This window comes from Brachyistius frenatus, unplaced genomic scaffold (assembly GCF_029030835.1).
Source record: "Brachyistius frenatus isolate BFR_SWC_R1_liver_20210118 unplaced genomic scaffold, ASM2903083v1 Contig_4, whole genome shotgun sequence".
Taxonomy (NCBI): domain Eukaryota; kingdom Metazoa; phylum Chordata; class Actinopteri; family Embiotocidae; genus Brachyistius; species Brachyistius frenatus.
The window spans coordinates 3,705,925-3,726,823 of NW_027210603.1; the positions used below are offsets into that span (position 1 = coordinate 3,705,925).

The following is a 20,899-nucleotide window of genomic DNA, read 5'->3' on the forward strand; positions in this document are numbered from 1 at the left end:
CAGCTTTCACTGTCTCTCACGCATCACCACCACCTCCTCCCTGTCGTTCACTGTGAATTTTTTTTACTTATTTCTTTTTGTAATTTTCAAATAAAAAGAAAAACAGCTCATACTGTAGAGAGTAGCAAAAAAGCAAAGGAAACACCAACACAGACAGATTACAGGAACTGTAAATTTAATCGGCATGACTCCTACCCCATGACTGTCTTGTTTGGTTGAATGTGTGTTGGCAACATGTGGCTTTGACCGCAGAGACTCAAACCAGGAACTGAACAAATCATATAACATATCTGGTTGCATCTTTAGGGCACATACCGCTGGCGTTAAATTAAATGATTTTGAATTTCTGCTTTCACTATGTGTCACTATGAAGATTTTTTTCCACAGATGTTTCTTTCCATAAACAGTCATTTGGATCTGAATTTGTGGCCTCTCCCCAGAGATACGAAAAAAAAGAAGAGGAAAACTGGACAAGCTGGAGTCTGTGAGTCAGAGCAACACACAGTAGGAATCTGGAAACTACTACAGGAGTTTATGTGCTTCACAAATCTTGGACCATTGTCAGATGATTACCGTTCTCAGCCTGGTGTGGCCCTCGGTGGAGTTCACTTCCCTCCCTCTTTCTTTTTGCTTTCAGTGCAGGTCGAGTGCTCTCACACACTTATATACTAAGTCAGACAAATGCATTTGCATACATGCATATATATTATACCTACTTTGTGCCCTCTGACAGATGCATGAAGGAATGCTAACATGCATGTGAGTGTGATGCACTCTTACTCACTCACTTCCTTCCTTTCATTCTCACTTCCTCTTTATCCCTCCCTAGCTGACTCACCCACAATGCTCAATGGCACCAAAGGCAGAGGCAATTTATTTATCATTTAGGCAATGTGGATGTATTATATAGTTTTCCAGCCAGGACCATTAACAGAATGCGAGGGTCACACATCAGAGGTTAGTGAAATGTGTTGACTGAGAGACATTTTCTCTGTGTGATGTCATGTCCATTTCTAGCACAAAGACATTTCACAGGAAGACATAAAAGAAGCTGGAGCTAGTTGTTAGAAATGATACTCTGGACAGTCACCAATTCACCCATTTCCTACTAGTTTCATTTAATGAAGTAAAACTGTTTAACAGCAACTTTAACAAAGATTCCAACACTGGTCTTTATTAAAATCTTCAGTTTCATCAATGCAGCCACTTCCACTGTCCTAATGTAGACTTTGCCGGTCGTACTCCATCATATGACTGCCTAACCTGTTCTGTGAAACTAATTTGTTATGTGCTGTGGACCAACTTTCACACATTTTTATGTGAGACTGCACTGGATAACCTCATAGTGGCAGTAGAGGAAAAGTCAGAGTATGATCGATTTTAATCCTCTGGGCACTATGGATTAGCAAAACTCTACCAGAGTATTGCTCACAGATTCAGTTTTCTTTATGTGATCATAGTCTGAAAATGCGACTCACATTTACGTTAGCTCAACCACTCTGAAGGGAGGACCGATCAGCCACCACTGTTCATGGGAAAGTATGATGATGTTAAAGTCGAGTGCTGTTAAAAAATTATTTTCAGCAGTGATAGTCTTTGTGCATACCCATTTGCTAAAGCTGGTCCAATCGTTTCAAAACTACCCCAAAGTCTACTCCCAGAAGGATGCAGCGACTGTGAAGGATTACCTATGGAGCATACCCAGACCAGAACCAGACCAGACCCATATATTCACACAGTGAATGTGGATCTGGTAACACCAGGCTAACCATGAAGATTTCTGCTAAATGCTGTTGCAATTCATCGTATAGTTGTTGAGCTATTTTAGTCCAGTACAAAGCGATACATGGACTGACCAACACTGTCATCTCTGGAGCCAATTCCCTAAAAAAAAAAAAATTCAACACTGTATGTCACCACATCATGTGGTGTTTCCTCCTGTGCAGTTTGCTTTGTTGAATTCACCTCTATGATCCGGCCACTAGGGGACAGTAGTCTCAAAGCAAGCAAACCTGCTGCAGCGAGAGAGGAGCTCTTCATGCTTGGCATTGTTACAGAGAGTTTATGTACATTGAGTTTACTTAACTCGGTGCTCCATGCCTCATTGTAGGTTTCATTCATGTCTGTTGTGGAGGTTCTTTGTTTGAACAGGCATCAAAGGGTGAAGCAGGATGTGACTTTTATAGCAGATACTTCAGATAGCTTTGAAGGCTTGGCAGGACCCTCCTGAACACAACAAAGTCCAAATTCCAGACCAAAGATGAAACCAACATTATCATGCCTTAAAATATATATTTTTTTATTTTTACACAGAAAAGAGTTTATGGCATTTCGAAATTTCTGTTTCTATTTTAATTTCTTTTGTTATTTTTTATTTTAATAATGAAATGATAATGTTTTGTATTGTCATTGTATTGTATTGTATTGTCAGGTCATTCATGTGAAATGTATACTCAAGTTATTCAGTCTACTTTAAATTATTGTGCATGCATATGTGTGTCATGCATTCCGCCCTGTGCTCACCCAACATCCCAGCGAGTCTGTCAGTGGTTGTGAAATAGGTTTGGTTCTTATCTTTGCTAATTGTCTTCTCATATACCCCACCTGCTCATCTTCTCACCACCCCTCCACTCTGACTTGTAGCATGTACGTGTCTCTCTCAGCACATTCCTCTTCCGATGTGTCATCTAGCAGCTTCACACAAACCAAAACATCATGGGCCTCTTCGGGGACTTAAGGTCGGGGAGGGTTAGCTTCTTAAATTACCATCTTACTTTCCTCACACAGAAAGAATGAGGAATTATCTGGATACATAAGAAAAGAAACTTCAATCATGTTTAAGCCACCAAACAATAAATGCAGCTCTGTTCACCAGCTGGTGTTTATCAGAGAGACTGAGTTACTTCCAACAGCAAAAACTAGTTGATTTGTACATATATGGTTGCCTCCAAGTTCGGCACAAGAGCTCCATTGTGAAGAATCACGTCACTGTTTGAGACTAGCCAAAGAGAACATGCATTTTTTGATTGGTCCAAAGCCTGAAAGTCTCTTTCAGGTTGTTGTACTTTCTACAATATGTGCCCCCGTCTTGTCTGCCAGTGTTTAGTTTGCACATAGCAGTGCACAATGGGATTGGACTCTTTTCATGAGCTGGCAAATTGGTGAAGTATTTTTATTCATTAACACATAAAACCTGGGAAAACAAAAGAACAGAGGTGCAGTGAAAATGTTGGTTCCAGGAGCAAAAAAAAAAAAAAAAAGAGGGGGTTGGGGGGTTGTGTAGGTTAAATTAGGCAACAGTGACTGAAATGCTCAGAAAAGATCATGGGTCATAAATCTGCCAAGTGATAAATGAATCAGGATTTCCACAGTGAGAGATAGTGGATGAGTACCATGTTTTAAATAAGACAAAATGATGAGGCCTATCTATCCCCCTCTATCTATCTATCTATCTATCTATCTATCTATCTATCTATCTATCTATCTATCTATCTATCTATCTATCTATCTATCTATCTATCTATCTATCTTTCTATCTATCTATCTATCTATCTATCTATCTATCTATCTATCTATCTATCTATCTATCTATCTATCTATCTATCTATCTATCTATCTATCTATCTATCTATCTATCTATCTATCTATCTATCTATCTATCTATCTATCTATCTATCTATCTATCTATCTATCTATCTATCTATCTATCTATCTATCTATCTATCTATCTATCTATCTATCTATCTATCTATCTATCTATCTATCTATCTATCTATCTATCTATCTATCTATCTATCTATCTATCTATCTATCTATCTATCTATCTATCTATCTATCTATCTATCTATCTATCTATCTATCTATCTATCTATCTATCTATCTATCTATCTATCTATCTATCTATCTATCTATCTATCTATCTATCTATCTGATGAACTCTGATGAAGGTAAGGTGGGGTTTGGAGTAAAAGAAAAAGACAAACTACGTTTGCTCTTCACTTGACTGATATGGAAGGGATGCTTATCAATAATCATTGTGTGTGTGTGTGTGTGTGTGTGTGTGTGTGTGTGTGTGTGTGTGTGTGTGTGTGTGTGTGTGTGTGTGTGTGTGTGTGTGTGTGTGTGTGTGTGTGTGTGTGTGTGTGTGTGTGTGTGTGTGTGTGTGTATGTACGTGTGCATATTATGGTTTGGTCTGTCGATCATAGCTGATAATAGAAACATCCAGCCCACTGCACCGCTGCTTATTTTAAATCCAGATTTTTCCTTTTAAAATATGCATGAAGGAAAAATCAACCGCACTTTTTGGCTTTGTGTGTAATGTTTGTCAAAAAACACATAACGGTAGTGGTACTTCAGTGGGTAAATCTGCTACTCCCATAGTCATGAGACTGACAGTCACTGCCCACCAACAAGTAAAAGGCATCACACTGGCCAACCACAATTTACTTTGCAATATATCACTTCTATGAGAACAGTTGTAAAGGAGAAGAGAAGGTCATAAAATGATATGCTTGTTCATTATAACCAAGGTTTGACTTTATAATCTGGTGCTGTGTGCGTGTGTGAATGTGTATGTGTATAGAAAATGCATCGGGAATATAGGTAGGTAGGTAGGTAGGTATTTACTTTATTAATCCCCGAGGGAAAGTTTTAGACCCGGTGTGAATCATGCATTTGAAGTACATTATAATTTTAGAGGTGGAAAATAGGCACTAAGAGTTATGAAAAATGCCATATCACGAATGTCTAAAAGTGGACAAAATCCTGACTTTTCCAGTGTTCCTGCAGTAGATTTATAGGTGCTGCCACACTAGTTGTTATGTAATTCTTGTGTTCCTAAAGTGCTGTAAATGAGTAACATGATGCAATTTTCTTCCCTGACATTCCCTCATCTCTCCCCCTGTTGCTCTCTCCCCCTCCTCATCCCTCACTCCCCTACTGAGGCCACCAGCCAATCGCACCTCAGCAGGGTTCCTCCCCTGCCCGGATAAATAGCAATGAGGACCAGGGAGGGTCCATCTGCCTGACTCTCCTTTCCTCAGCAGAGTCTCTCCTCTCACACCACCTCAGTGCTACAGACTCCCATCAGTGACCATGTCTGTCAGAGCCATGAAGACCACCACCTACTCCAATGTGTCGTCCTCCAGGGGCCCAAGCCAGGGCTTCAGCAGCCGCTCCTTCTCAGGCTACGGGGGCCGTAGTGTGGGGGCCGGCAGGCAGAGCTACGCTGCCCGCAGCTCCTATGGAGGAGTGGGCAGCAGTGGTGCTGCTGTGGGAGCTGGGGGGTTCAAGGTGGTGGGTGGGTTTGTTGCTGGAGGAGCTGGACAAAGAGGAGGTGGAGTGGAGTATGGCTATGGCGGCTTTGGTGGAGGCCTTGGAGGTGGCATGGCCCATGAAATGTTGGCCCCCATCACAGCGGTGACCGTCAACAAAAGCCTGCTGGCACCCTTGAACCTGGAGATTGACCCCACCATCCAAGTCATCCGCACCCAGGAGAAGGAGCAGATCAAAACCCTGAATAACCGCTTTGCCTCCTTCATCGACAAGGTCAGTCCGCTTATATTTAATCAGAGACATTAAAGACAAATTTAACTGTTCCAGCAGGAAGTTTTGTATTTAAAGTTTATGCTGCCACATAAAAATGGTAAAAAATAGTAATAATCAACAATCCAAACATGTCTAACTTGGGTTTCATTTGTCTTGACAACTGAGGGGATGACACTAGAAAAATAACAGGGACTGCAGAGAAAATAAGTGTACTGCATGAAAAACAAGTGAAAATAAAAGATCTCTCAGATGAACCCTGAAACAACAATGTGTAGATGACACAGAGATACTGCCCGTTTTGCGTAATGCCATATGAGCAAATGTTTTCCCTCTGAGGTGAGATTGAGGAGCTCAGATAGGAGGATTAACCTGGATACAGAGGGCACACAGAACTGGGATGAAGAGCAGAGCAATTTAGCTGGAAGGGGTGCAGCTGTATGAGCAATATCCTTAAAAATGATGAAAGTAAACAAAGTTGCAGGCGTCCTCTTGCATTCTTGCAAAGAATACTTTTCTGCAAAGTATTTTTTACTCATTCATTTTCAAAGTATAATTACAGCCTGCACACAAAAAAAAGAAGAGTGGGAGCAGTCGAGGAAAAGGGTGCATGAGACAAGCTGGACTGAGTGGAGTGGAAAAAAAAAAATCTTCCAAAGATGGCCAGTAATCCGAACAATGCTTATTTTATGAGGCTGTATAATGGTCAAGAAAGCCATTTGCCTGACAGTATAGTATAAATCAATGTTACAAATATCATTGTGGGATCAGTCAACAAACAGAGGCTTGCACTGAGACTGATCTGATTCTTCAGTTATCTGTCACTGTAACTCATAAATGGGTCCTCTTGTTGAAGGAGGCACCCAGGAGTAATGCAGGATAGACGTTAACCGGTAAATCAATCACACTGAGACTAATTCCTCACATTGTAAAACAAAGCTCACTCCTCTACATACCATCGAGATACGGAGCACACACACCCACACCAACGCACGCACACGCACACGTGCACACACACACACACACACACACACACACACACACACACACACACACACACACACACACACACACACACACACACACACACACACACACACACACACACACAGAACTACATGTGTCTCATCTTGTTTGCTGAGTGGTAGCAGGACCCCACCCAGGGTCAGGACGCTGAATAGAAAAGTTGCAAAGGGGCAAATTGTGTCACAGCTGGGAAACAGTGCCACGTTGTGTCGAAGTGCAGAACTATGGATTGAAGTTGCAAGAGGAGTAATTGATGTGACATTTAGAGGTCACAGGAGGTGGGAGAGGTTCAATTAGTCATTTTTCTTTCAGTTGATGTTCATGTTGTTTGCCATTCATGCTTTTTTAGTCACTCCCACCCACTTTTTAGATGCATTACTTCTCCATCTACCATATGTCTCAATGACCATCCTTTCCATGCACTGCTGTTTAGTATTTTGTGTACAATGGGAAGAAAATAATTTGGATATTTCAGAAATATCACCTGTTTAATTTTTATCCATTTATCCATCCATCAAGTCTGAACCTCAGCTATCACTATTAATCCATTCATTTCTACATGAAGCAAAGGTACAGCACCGTTCACTTCCCTCTTTCTTTCACTGATCCTTCCTTCCACTTTTTGGTCTCCAGGTACGCTTCCTAGAACAGCAAAACAAAATGCTCGAGACCAAGTGGAAACTTCTGCAGGAACAAACGACGTCCTGCTCCAACATCGATGCCATGTTCGAAGCCTACATTGCCAACCTGCGTAAGCAGCTGGACAACTTGGGGCATGAAAAAGTCAAACTGGAATCTGAGCTGAATCACATGACGGGCCTGGTTGAGGACTTCAAAACCAAGTGAGTCGAGAATTTTAACTTAAAGCTCCAAAGTACCTGGGAGAGGTTCCGCAAACCCACAAAACTTTACTTTAACTTCTAGTTGGAACCCAAAGTTTATAAAACATAATAATTTACATAAGATAATGCTAATCTGAACTATGTAGTGCTACAGCAACAATAAAAACAATCTCACCTTGGGTTTGAATATCTGACTCGCTGTAAGCACCTCATACATTCAGGGAGGAGTTGGAAAAAAGCATCAAAGCATTTTTCCATGCTGAAGAAGTATTTGACTGCATGTCTTATGTGATGACATACACACTTTATAACTTCCCATACTGTAAACTCTTAATCTGCTTGTGTTATATTCAAAGGCAGAGATTGATTTCAAAAGCTTAATTTAAATAGCACAATGAAAACTTTGTTTTGTCTATTTTCCCAGGTATGAGGATGAGATCAATAAGCGCAATGAGTGTGAGAACAACTTTGTCCTCATAAAGAAGGTCGGTGCAGAATTTCTGGCACATGCTTGATCTTGAAACAAGATTTAACCTTGATGCTCAATGAGCTCATACAATAGCCTGTTTTTACTTTAGAGTCGGGGCCTATATTCAACAATGAATGTTCTCAATGTTATCTTTTTTCAATGAAGGACACAGACGCAGCCTACATGATCAAAGTGGAGCTCGAGGTCAAGCTGGATGGGCTGTCTGATGAGATCGAGTTCCTGAGGCAGATCTATGACGCTGTAATGACTTTGCTTTACTTTTTAGTTTCACACTAGTGAATACAGTTGAATGTCACCAAAGTTATGTTTCTTCTTGACCATTTTTCCTCTACTTGTATTCATGTGTAGGAACTCAATGAGCTGCAGAGCCAGATCAAAGACATATCTGTTGTGGTAGAGATGGACAACAGCCGTAATCTTGATATGGATGCTATTGTTGCTGAAGTACGTGCCCAGTATGAAGACATCGCCAACAAGAGCAGAGCAGAGGCTGAATCATGGTACCAGACCAAGGTGGGACCCCGCTTTGTGTTATTTGAAATTAAAGCTGATATTCATAACACCATCATCTTACCTGGGCCATCACGTTCTGAAGTATCAGTATGACTTGTGTCGGTCTGTATCAGTATGCAGAGATGCAGCAGTCCGCAGGAAGATACGGTGACGACCTGAAGTCAAGCAAGGCCGAGATCGCTGACATGAACCGCAGGATAATGAGGCTCCAGTCTGAAATTGACATGGTGAAAGCACAGGTGAGGATGAAATATTTTACTGTGAAGGGATTTTGTTGATTTGATAGATTACATAGCTTCTTTATTGCTTAACATTCTCCAGTATTTCTGGAGACTGGCCTTGTTTTTGTACTGCATCTCATCCTGCTTGTCTTCCTCCACTCTTAGCGAAACAATTTGGAAACTCAGATCGCAGAGGCCGAGGAGCGGGGCGAACTGGCAGTGAAGGATGCCAAACTGCGCATCAGAGAGCTGGAGGAAGCTCTGCAGAGAGCCAAGCAGGATATGGCGCTGCAGGTCCGCCAGTACCAGGAACTGATGAATGTGAAGCTAGGCCTGGACATCGAGATCGCTACATACAGGAAACTGCTGGAAGGAGAGGAGGACAGGTAAACTGTTACTGTGAGAGCAGTTGTGCACCCTCCTGTGGCAGAAAGGATAACAGCATTCTACACAGTGATACCATTTTTATATATCACATGCTATTTTAATTTTTCTTGACTTCTTCTGTTTCTATCTACAGGTTAGCAACTGGAATCAAGACCAGTGTGTCTAAGCAGACATGTAAGTTCATGTTCTTCCTCCACGCAAGTGTTTAATTGTTGATTTTTGACATAATCACATAAAACGGTATTTTATATTCTAAAAGAATTTAGTCATGATGATTTCTCTATCAGCTTCTTGCTCACCCAGACACACACAGTTAAAGAAAAGTGCAGTTTATATCACTGTTATGATGGATTGTTTAAAATCAAAACCCTGTACTTCAAAAGAAAACGTTCATTTCACTTGACATTTTTAAGTTGGAACAACTTAACAAAATTAAGTAAATACAATTAGGTTTTTAAGTTGTTACAAGGTCAACTTAATACTTTTGTTATATTTACTTACCATCCTCAAGGCAATTGGATTTGATTTTTTAAAGTAAGATCAACTTTTCAGATATTAAAGTGTAGTTTTAAGATTGGTGACACGATACACAACCCTCCATACAATAAGTTGAAATACTTCAAAATAGAAATTACAAAAAACTCCTAATCAACGAGAGCAAAAAGATCTCATTTCAGCACAGCCAAATGTGAATTCACACATGGAGTGTGAAGACAGATACTGTTGCCTGCTCAATATCTCTTGTGTCATTTACATCAGGTTATATACTTTCATTACATCACACTTTCTGTAATATTCTCACTGGTCAGACCCTTCGTTGAAATTGTTAATGTGACAAACACAACCTTTGCATCAGAGGACAGGCCCATGACCCCAGTGAGTGACCTGGACAAGAGATTTGGGTTCTTGTCATTCAGAAAAATCTCACTTTCATTAATAAAGTGGGAATCTGTATATGCCTATGCTAATATTTAGCTTCTTCTTCTGTAGCTTTGAACTACAGTGCCTACGGCCTAGAGAGTTCCCGCACTCCGTCCTACGTCAGCTGCTCCTTTGATGGAGTCAAAGCTAGCAGTGGTGCCGCCTATGCCGTCGAGGGAGCAGCAGTGAAGAGCAGCACCACAGTCACCAATACCGAAACTGTGGTGATCAAGACCGACAAGAAGAAGGAGAAGGTGGAGGAGGAAGAAAAGGAGCCGCAGGTTGCAGCTGAGCCGGAGGAGCCAGCTGCTGAGGAGAAGAAGGAGCAGGAGCAGGTGGAAGCTGAAGCTGTCGCTGAAGAGTGATGTTTTTATCCTGTTTGACCAGATTCATGATTTTGATCTTGCACACCCTTTATTATCCAGTTCTTTAATGTTCACCGATTAAACTGTGAGGTGTAAACACAACTGTCCATCAGATATCTTTAATAGAGTGGTGCTAATGGTTGGGAGTTTATGTTTAGGTGTCTGAAAACTTTTGTTTTGCACCTCACTTATTTAGCCAGCAGGGGGAACTGTTACATGCGCCTTCTCTTCTTTTACCCAACACAAAGCACTGCTGTCACGTCGGCCTAAAATTCACAATGTAATTAATACCTTTTGAAAGGAATAATATGGGAAGAGATCAACTATCACCACAATTAACTCACTATGTTAAATCTGCTGTACTCAAACAGAGAAGCACAATGAAAAAACGTGATGAAAGTCACTGAAGTCTTCACGACTTCGACTGAGAAACCCCTTTTTGGTGTGCCACTGTTGGCAACACCAGAGTCCTGTTTGAGCAATAATTAACTTCCCTCGAACAGAAACTTACATGGTGTTCTGTTTTATTTTTCATGTGAGACGTTGCCATTGTAAATTCACCTTTTAATAAAAATGTTTTAAAGCTAACGGGAACATTTACGCCGTACCTTTAGAAGAATATATTAAACAATTAGGGGAACAGTGAAACATGTACAAGTTCTACTTTCAACAGAGTTCAACAACAAACTCTGAAATGGCAGAGATGATAATCCTTCCATTTCAAATAAGGTTGATTTATACAGGACCAAATGACAACATTCTTCTTCTTAGGACACAATACTACAGATAGCAACCCAACAACCTCCAACAGAATAAGACTCAGAGGTGGGAGCCAATCTGCCTCGACCGGTTGGGATGAGGGGAGATCGTTGAGAAAAAAAGCACAGCACTCAATCTCTGGAACATAACAGGTCCCAGCCTGCCTCACTCCAGGAGTTGCATGCAGGAGTTTATCTTTGTCAAAATCAACTGAAGGTCATGCATTCCTAAAAAATGTCAGCAAATGTCATATCACACCTTAAATAGTATGTATTTAAAGTTCACACAAAGCATGCACAAAACAAACTAATCCAATTTACAATCTAACCCCCAAAACATTTTGTATCGAGGAATCCAGCACAACTCATGTACAACGTAAAACCTGAGAATCTATGAGTATAATAAAGTAACATGGGATTTATCAAAGCAATAGGACATTTTTCTATTGTTACTTAAGAGCCCTTTTGAGCAGATGGAGCAACAGGTTTGAACATGAGTTGTAGGTGGGGGTGCCGCGCCCAAGGCCATTTACGCTGAAGACAGAAAACTACACAAATGCTACAATCCCACCGTTCATCACTCTTACTGCTCTCGTATGCTGGGACAGACTGGAGCATGTTCAAGTTTGAAAGCTTCTTTAGACAAAAATGCAATGATAAAGAGCACATACAGTCTATACACCACTGGAGGTGGTAACAGCTGGCTTGAAATAGAAACAATAAACTCAGCCTTATCATTACACTTATCAGTGTAATATTAAAACAGAAAGTGTGCCTATACTAAAAGCTGTCTGAGTTTACTCAGACTGAATGTTTTCACTTTAGAATTTAGTAAATGTATTTGCATCAGATTTTACTTTGCTAAATACACTACATCAGTTTAAAAAAGACTAAACACATTCTCACGCAATTACAACAACAGTTGGGCATTTTGGAAAACACATTTATTTGTTTTCTGGTAGACAGATAGATAAGAAGAGTGAAACCACTCATATCCTTCTGTAAAATAGTCAACTAAAAACAGAAGACAGTTAAAGGTCAATTTATGGTTTCAGTGTCTGTGTGTCCTGAGAGCAGATGTACACAATTCCATTCATACTAAAATTTCAGGGTATACTTGGATCTGCTATGTAGGGTTTGTGGGTGGGTTTGTTACCTTCCCATTTAAGGCACAGCAGGGAGTCACAGTTCAGGATTTCTGGAGAATTTCCCCATTGTGTTTGAATGTCACTGATGGAAACATGTTCAAATCAAAGCATACCCAAAGTCTGACAGCGACTACAAATGGACCCACTCCATTGTTCCTCTTATAGCTGCATGTGATGCACATTATGGCTGCACATTATGGCTGCACAACAGGTGACGTGGGGGCCTACGGTTGTGAAAGTAATGGTGGCATATTAAATGAGAGGGATTTCACCAGGGGATACTTGGATGCACACATGGATGCAAAGAGCATAAATTGGTTTTAACTTAATTTCATACTAAATAAAGACTTTAAACAAAAGGGAGCGGGCTCTGTCCAAATATAACAAAATCCAACTAACACTTCCTCCAAACTCAGTTATTAACTGATGTTATTTGTTCTAATAACTTGTTATTTGATTTTGTTTTAAGTATACAAATGAAGACTGTGGCTTTGATGTTCAAATCTAATTCATTAAAGCAAAGCAATTTTTTGGTGGGGTCTTATCTTGAGTGACTGAAGCTTGAACCTATGGGAGATGAAACGACTGTTTGCACTCCACAGGAATCTGCTCTTTCTGGTTCATAGAGATCCTCAGATGCTCAAACCTACAGCTTGCTGCTGCAGCAGCTGGTAGTTTTGCTGATTACAGTAAATACAACCCAGCTGCAGGATTAAAATATTCACTGAAATATTGCACCATTCATTCACAACCAGTTGTGTGAGTTCCCCCTTGGAGGCGTATAGTACATATGAGTATTTTGTAATTGTTAGACTGAACCAGGACCCTGCGGCCTCCTGCTACTGCTGAGAAGAACTGATGTTACAGGCCACTGTGATTGACCTTGATGTAATGCTTGCTGGCACACCCTTTCCAGATCTGTGAATAAACCCTGTCAGAGCAGCAAGTACAGAACAGAAAAGGTCCTAACAAAAAAGGCTGTAACAAAATACAACACATTTTTTTCAGCTATGTAAGTGTGAGGTATGGGGTGAGGCTATAGTGACAAAACTAAAAGGAGCCCAGTGAAAGAAACTTGACAGCATCACCATGATTGATTGATTGCCCAGTTTTAACAGTGAGTCTTGTAGACACAGTTACCAATTTTACCTTAATGTTACGTAATCTACCGTATACAATATGCCTGTGTCTTCTGCTGCATGCTAGAACTCCCTGCAGAGTCAACACGTTCACACCTGAATGAAAAAACAAAGTGAAGGCCAGTCCCTCTGTTTCATTCAACTCCCTGCAGCTAAATGTTGTTACACTGCACTTAATTGATTGCCTTAAAACTGCATCCTAATAGTAATGGAGGTCTTTATGCAATATATTTGTTTTGGTATAATTGTTGTGACAGTACTTTTGAATTTGAATGCAACATGTCAGGCTTGCATTGCACCTTATGATGCGTTTGTATTAGGGGACACAGCCAAAAGCATGCAAACACAAAGAGAAAACAGGTGCATATACGGAGCACCTGGTAGCAATGAGTCAGTCCATGAGCTCATCGAAGAACAAACCTTTGTCTTATTAGACTTATCCAAATGTCTGACACACACTTTGGCATCAGTTTCAGGTGGTTTAAATGTAATCTGCCTATTGTGCACAATAATGATTTGACAAATCGGAAATGTATCCTTCAGTGGTGATTGATTGATTCGATCAAACGGCAGCAGAGACACAATCTGACTGGCTTCATGTCTGCAGGGTTTCATGATTGAACCTGTCAGATTTAATTGTCCCACTGCACAGAAACTTCCCCAGTGGCAACACAGATAATCATTACATCAATTAGTCTAACCCAGAATCTGTCTGTGCAAGATAGATGTAAAAGTGCCAGACTGCCAAGTCTAAAAATAAAACAAAAAACAACAACAACAAAAAAAAAACCCTGTTACTTAGCTTGAGTAACAGGTCTAAATTCTTTTGGGGCGGAGGATGCTGACAGATGGAGGTTCCGAATCAGTAAAAAGAAAGGGTACTTCATTTTCTGGATGCCTGGTAGAGGTGTGCCTCTTTTGTTTGAACTGAAGCATGCATCAACAACAGCTACTGCTGTCTAAAGAAGTCAGACTCTCTTTAGGTTATGCTGCAGGGCAGTTGCAGTATATCTAAAATATAATAACAAAAAAAAAGTTAATGCTTTTCTATGTTGTCCAGTTAAACCAGAGAAATAACCCATTGCTTTGCTTAGATCAAATCAAATTCATGGTCAACACAGCCAAAACAGAAAAAGGACTTTTACATATCTGATTTTATAGAATAGGAAAAAAAAAAATTTTTTTTTGCAATATTTGTATAAATTTACAGATTTTACATTATGTTTCACAGATTTACAATTTAGATGACAATTTTACAAATGTGTTGCATTAAGTTGCAATGCAAAAATGTAGCTTCTGCGTTTGGGCCAAATGCAGCTGCCTGGATTTTGGTTGAATAACTTTAGAATGATTAATTGATTCTCAGCATTTACATACACACTGGCAAAATATAAATATTTGAATACACATCAGATAAACCCCACTGACTTACAATAATCTCTGCAACAAATTGAAAGTAGAAATATAACCTTTCTCATTGTACCAACATAAAGTAAAACGTTCTTGGCCATTTATTAGAATTAATTGCAGAACTTTTGTATTGGTCTACACAGGTGCACTTAATTGCCAGTCAATTACAACCTCTAAATTTAACAGGTTGCACATTATTGTAATAAGAAAATAATGGAGGAATCATGACTCCCCAACATTAATCAGGCCGTAACAGTTGCACAATGGTAAGGTAGGTAGGTAGGTAGGTAGGTATATACTTTATTAATCCCCGAGGGGAAATTTTTTCACCACAGCAGCATACATACAGGAGCAATAATAGAAACAATAGAATAAAATAATAATAGAATAGAATAATATAATAGAAAAGCAATAAAATAAAAAAATATATAAAATATAAAAGCAAAAATGCTTTTAAAAAACTGAAGGTCTAAATGTCAAAATGCAAATTATGCTCTTCACACCTTCCCTGTGCCACCCCAAGTAACCATTCCAAGCATTTTGTGTTTGGTTTCTGACGACCTGTCACAGATGTTAGCTGGTTTAGCAATGCTGATACTGATTGACAAGTTGTTAAAACTCTGCAGAGCTAAGATAATGCTTGACTCTGGGGAAAAGCTGGACCAATCATTCAGCTGTACTTTGTATCTAAGTTATGATCTGCCAGAACGAAGCTGCCTTGCCTGAAAGTAACATCTTAAGCACTGGGCGTGTAGCTCTAAATGGGAGATAATCTTTCGAGAGTCAAACTTTTACTCCACAGATGGTAACAGCACAGCTTTATAACTCAATTCAATCCACCCTGATAATTAATCATACAAGTAAAAGTCAAATGTTCTGCACCTATTTGCATATAGATCATATTTTGATAGTTGTATTTTGCTTAAAATTTTCTTGGTCTATACTTTATCTTTTAAACTTGGTAGTCAGGAATTTTTGTATGCAGTATGATGTGTGCCCACATTAAATACTGTATCTTGCAGTTCAATTTGACGTCAACAGAAAATGCTCATTAAAGATAAAAATGACAAAAGAAGACATTCATAAGCTGTCAATGTGAGACACAGCTCAGTCGTCTTCACAGGGTACTCACGGTCACTGATATTTACCCACATATCATGTGTGCAGATCTTCTCAGGGTTCGTTGCTGTTTGTGTTCTGGCTGCAGATCGCTCAGATACCAGAGGTGGGGTGCTGTCCTGAAACTCAATCACTGATGTCCAGCTCTGATAGAGATGCTCGCGCCTGTTCACAAATAATGTCACTGTTTATTTGTTTTCCATGTCTAACTTTCATTGTAAAGAATGCACAGTTGTGTCAAACTAAATTATTCAGTGTGTCCCAGGCCTGATGAAGTAGGAACTGTTGAATGCAGTATGCATACAATTGGGGCACAATACTCCATCATTAAAATGCACCTTGAACTTTGACCTCCTTGGTCATGTCCATCACGCGACATTTGAAGTAAAAAAAAAAGAATGTGATTTGGAACAAGTACATTACACTTGTTTTTAAGGTCTCTTCTTCTTCTTTCCTTTGTCGTTTTGCAAATTGCAACCAGGCAGAGCATCACCACCACCAGTTCTCCCTGCAGCTCAGTTGATGTGACGTGTCTTCCGCTGCACCGGGGATTGCGGGTCAGAAAGGCCTCCATATTGCAAAATATGACTGGATGCAAAAGGCCCTCATGGTATTTTTTGGCATACTGCATAGTATGGTAGTATATTAGAACACAGAGCATGATTATTTATCCAAAAATGTCCTGTGTGGAATGAATTACCATCCAAGAGGAGGCTTGTGGGCTCATTTGTAGCTTAACTCACTAATTCACAGATATCAAATTCATATATAATTAAAAAATTAAAATAGTCAGTGTTGATATCAAACATCATTAGAGTTTGTTCTTTATTTGGAGAGAAGCTTTACGTTAGGTTTTAGATGAAGTTTAACATACAACCTTTTAAAAAAAGAGCTTTAAAATATTTTTTCTACCCATCGATATCCTCTAATTCTTTTATTCCAACCTCACTGTGTTATTTTGTTGCACCAGTTCTTTTTAACTATATTCCAGCATGCTTTGTATGATTTTCTTAACATAATGTGAATCATGGCCATGAGTCTAACAATATGGTGACTTGAGTTCTGCAGAAAACGTCCTGCATCCTGTAGGCAGAGTTTGCTTTAAGTTAATAATTTCCTACTATCAAAAGTGGTGTTCTGTAGGTGTGAGGCTGAAAGGGTGCGGTGGTTTGATGACACGTTTGCACTTTTCTTTTACCTGTTCAGACACGCAGGTATGCATGTATGTGCCAAGCAGTCTGCTTTTAAATGCTGCAGTTTTCTATTGTTTTTTTTCACCTCCTTTTTTACTGGGAAATTTGCAGCAGATGCAAGCCAAATTTGTATTGCTTCTGCCCACATACTTTCATATTTTCACTACGCACACACTCACACACACTCCACCACAAACCACAAGAAGGGACTCATGGTGGTGGATAGTATGACGAGCCAGTAGTTACCAGGCACTGCAGCAACAATAACAAAAGATGGCTAAACATCAGTCAGAATGAATTGTGGGAAAATAATGTAATGTCTGTTTGATACCAGGAAACACATTCATTAATTACTTTTTATTTTTACTCCTGTTAAAAGAATATTCAGATCCTGCTTCAAGTGAGAAAACCCCAAAATAATACTCGGTGGACATTCAGACTTCACTCTATGACACACTTACAAATACATGCCAGTGTGATTCCAACTTAATCAGCTATAAATCTACATGTCATGGTTATAACTCTCTGAAATCTTATGAATGGGAAACCCGGTTGCAACATTAAACAGGTTTCACTCCCTGGTGGAGCCTTTATGAACCATTGATTGTGATGACCGAGCAGCGACTGCATAGCCACACCCTTCACGACTCTAGTCTGTCGGCTTCAGTGTATAAATTCAGCTAATGTCTCTTGAGAGCAGTGATTGTGATTGATAAGTAGGCAGTGCATGCCTTCTACACTGTGCTGTACTGAGTCACTGTGAGTGATAATGCTGAACTGCTGACTGATTGGGTGGGTGGTGTACCAGGAATGAGCAGAGACACACCTGCTTAGACAAGTTGTGTGACTGCCCAGCACTACAGCCCATGTAGCGACCAGTGTGAGACGTTAAATATGCATGTTATATAATAGCTTAGGTGGAATTTAACAGGACTAACAATAATCAACATATAAAAGGAATATTACGTTTAGAGGGACTCTTATGGCCCCGGTTTAAAAAGCCTCAGGGACAATTGTGTATTTGGACTTAGCCTAAAGTGAGACAATGAAATATGATCCAGCAAGTTCAGTTCAGTATTGACAGACAGGACTTTACAACTCTACTATCATGGCTTCAAAAATCTAAAAGTAGACAGCAGAAATACAACACAATATAAAATAAGATACTATAATATACAAAGTACAAAGTAATGCAATGTGAGCTTATGATTGGCCATAACATCCCGTTTGATGTTGTGACAAAGGCTGAGCCTGAACATTTTTGCTCAACAAAGTTATTTTCCCCAAACCCTCTGCAACCGCCACTGTGTAGCTGGACTGGTGCCACTCCAATAAATGAGGGTGATGCTTGTTTTAAATGCTCAGTCTGAACGTGGCCTAAGAGCCATGTCAGCAGGTATGGAATGTAGTTACACCACAGACTGTATATAAAAGTGGATGTAGTTTCCAGTTCTGAAAAGTGAAGCTAATGTGGAAGTGCTTTGACGTGCAACACCACTGACAGCCACTAGGAGTTGGTTTCAAAAAGGCTCCAGCTCCATAGAGTCCAATTCAACTTCTCTCATGAAATACGGTGTCAATTATTTTTTTCCAAAAGTCATAATGATGTTTTTCTCTAAAGTCACTCATTCTTAATAGCATGCTGGCAGTAGATCTTAAAACAATCCCATCATTATATGAGATTAGCCTAAAAAAGGGGTGTGTTTGGGGTTGTGTCTGTTTGATTGACAGGCCTGAGGGGGAGTGAGGTTTCCGCTACAGGTTCCCAATCAACAATTTTGTAATATTTGTTTAACTTCTTAGCATGCTAACATTTGTTAATTAGCTTTGAACACAAAGTGGACTGATGCCTTTAGATTTGCAGGTATTTGATCACAAAACAAAGTAATTGGCAAAGAAGCACTTTATGAAAAGACAGGATCACCAAAGTCAGTAGAATTCAGTTAGATTTATCTCTGGATCTCACACACACCCACATACATATTTGTTCATCCTTCGTCACCACAGACGAAATTGGTGATGATCAGTGTGGCACAACTGTTTAGAAAAATAACAAAACCAGGAGAACAATGTTCGACACAAACACCGTATGTGACATCATGCAGAAGCAGGTGTTTTCAAGTGCCCACTCACACAAGCAAATGAGTCGGTTGCTAGGTTTTTTTGGGGTGCTAGACAACTTTCATGATCTCCCCTGTCTGAAAAAGAGTGAGTCATCAAGTTGGACTGCAGTTCAGTCCATGCTTGTGTTCCCATGCATAACAACCACAGTGGGGCAGCGTGTGTGTGTGTGTGTGTGTGTGTGTGTGTGTGTGTGTGTGTGTGTGTGTGTGTGTGTGTGTGTGTGTGTGTGTGTGTGTGTGTGTGTGTGTGTGTGTGTTTGTTACCTCATTGGGACTTTTTCCGGTACAAACACCAACCTGTCAGGACCTGATGGTGACCAGCGCTCCATCTTAACGAGGAAAAATGACATTTCTGAACTCCTGGTTTAGGGTTAGTGATGAGGTGTGAATTGGGGTTAAAATAAGGTTAGGGTTACGCTGTCCACAGTCAATGGAAGATGATGCAAAGTCCTCACAAGGATAGCGGCACAAACTTGCTTCTGTGAGTGCGTGGGCTGTTATCAATATGTTAAAGTCCAGAACTGTTAAGTTAAATCTCCTCGGATGTGTGGATGTGTTTGTAAGCGTGTTAGCATGCCAACAAACCTTTAACCACCATGCTGTAAATTAATAAATAGTAGTAAGTCTGCAATGCAGCTGAGCTTGTTAGCCTCTGAGAGTTTCATTAGAAACTCATTGTTGTGTTTACTAACTTTTACACGTTCATTGCAGGTTAACAACATTCTCTTCTCTTGGCCTCCACAAAATGTTTCCATACATGGCTTGGGGTTGCTGTGTTGTGAGGGCGTGTACCTTCTGCAGGTGGTGAAATTTGTGAGGCCCAGATTAAAATCCAGTGTGACATATCTCCCTCATGATGAACACATCCACAGTTTTGTGAAGAAGCCAAAACAAGCAGGAAGGGGTGTGTCTATATATCCAAAGGTTTTAGATCTTCTCTTTTGTTTTCATAATTACTTTTATGGTCAGTGCATTGTTTGATTATGTTCATCTCAATCTGATTGAACTTTATACCCTCTGACTTTTCTTAACTTTGCTCTAATAAAGCTGAACACAGTCACCTTCTGTGATGTTACCGTGGAAATACAAATAAAAATTATAGAGCACTTAATACATGTATGTAATTCTATGCCCCGGAAAAGGGTATGATGAACATGCACTGGACTGTAATACTGAACAAAGAGGTTGGAGAAACATGAAGAAACATGAAGAAATTTGATCCTCTTTCAAATCAAAGTCTTTCTTTCACTGCTGAGTTAAAGTAACTAGGCAAGTGTGTATGAGAGACATGCATCATTAAAAAGAAATTACAGCAATAAAACACATACTGTATGTCAGAAACGAACCGCTGCACATTCATGCAGTAAAAAGTTCTCATCACAAATGCCAGTTTAACCATCACTCTGTGGTCAATTCTGCACATTCCATTAATAATCAAATGTTTATGTTCTTATTAATAAAAAGAAAGATGCTGATTATCTATAACTATGAAAACAATATATTTATATCTATATACTTCTCGTACTTGCTATTCAATCCAGGCTGTAAGTATTTGGGCAGTTCTAAAAAAAAAATTCTTCTAAATTAATGAAAAGGATATTAATTTGAGCAGTTTTACTTCAATGTTGAAATAACTCTGCACCACTTTTACACATAGGACTCTGCAAGGCTGCTTGGGATGTTGTGTGCTGTTTCCATG

The 20,899-nt window shown here is 39.7% G+C and overlaps 1 protein-coding gene across 1 annotated transcript; it reads left to right on the forward strand.

The window, feature by feature from the left end:
- The first annotated feature begins 4,861 nt into the window (after positions 1-4,861).
- LOC138628234 (keratin, type II cytoskeletal 8-like) lies at positions 4,862-10,814 on the forward strand. Its single transcript, XM_069711151.1, has 9 exons — positions 4,862-5,548; positions 7,205-7,413; positions 7,838-7,898; positions 8,048-8,143; positions 8,252-8,416; positions 8,530-8,655; positions 8,803-9,023; positions 9,158-9,198; positions 10,015-10,814. Exons 1-9 carry the CDS (start codon positions 5,096-5,098, stop codon positions 10,308-10,310), a joined length of 1,668 nt encoding a protein of 555 aa, XP_069567252.1. The 5' UTR covers positions 4,862-5,095; the 3' UTR covers positions 10,311-10,814.
- Positions 10,815-20,899: the final 10,085 nt, after the last annotated feature.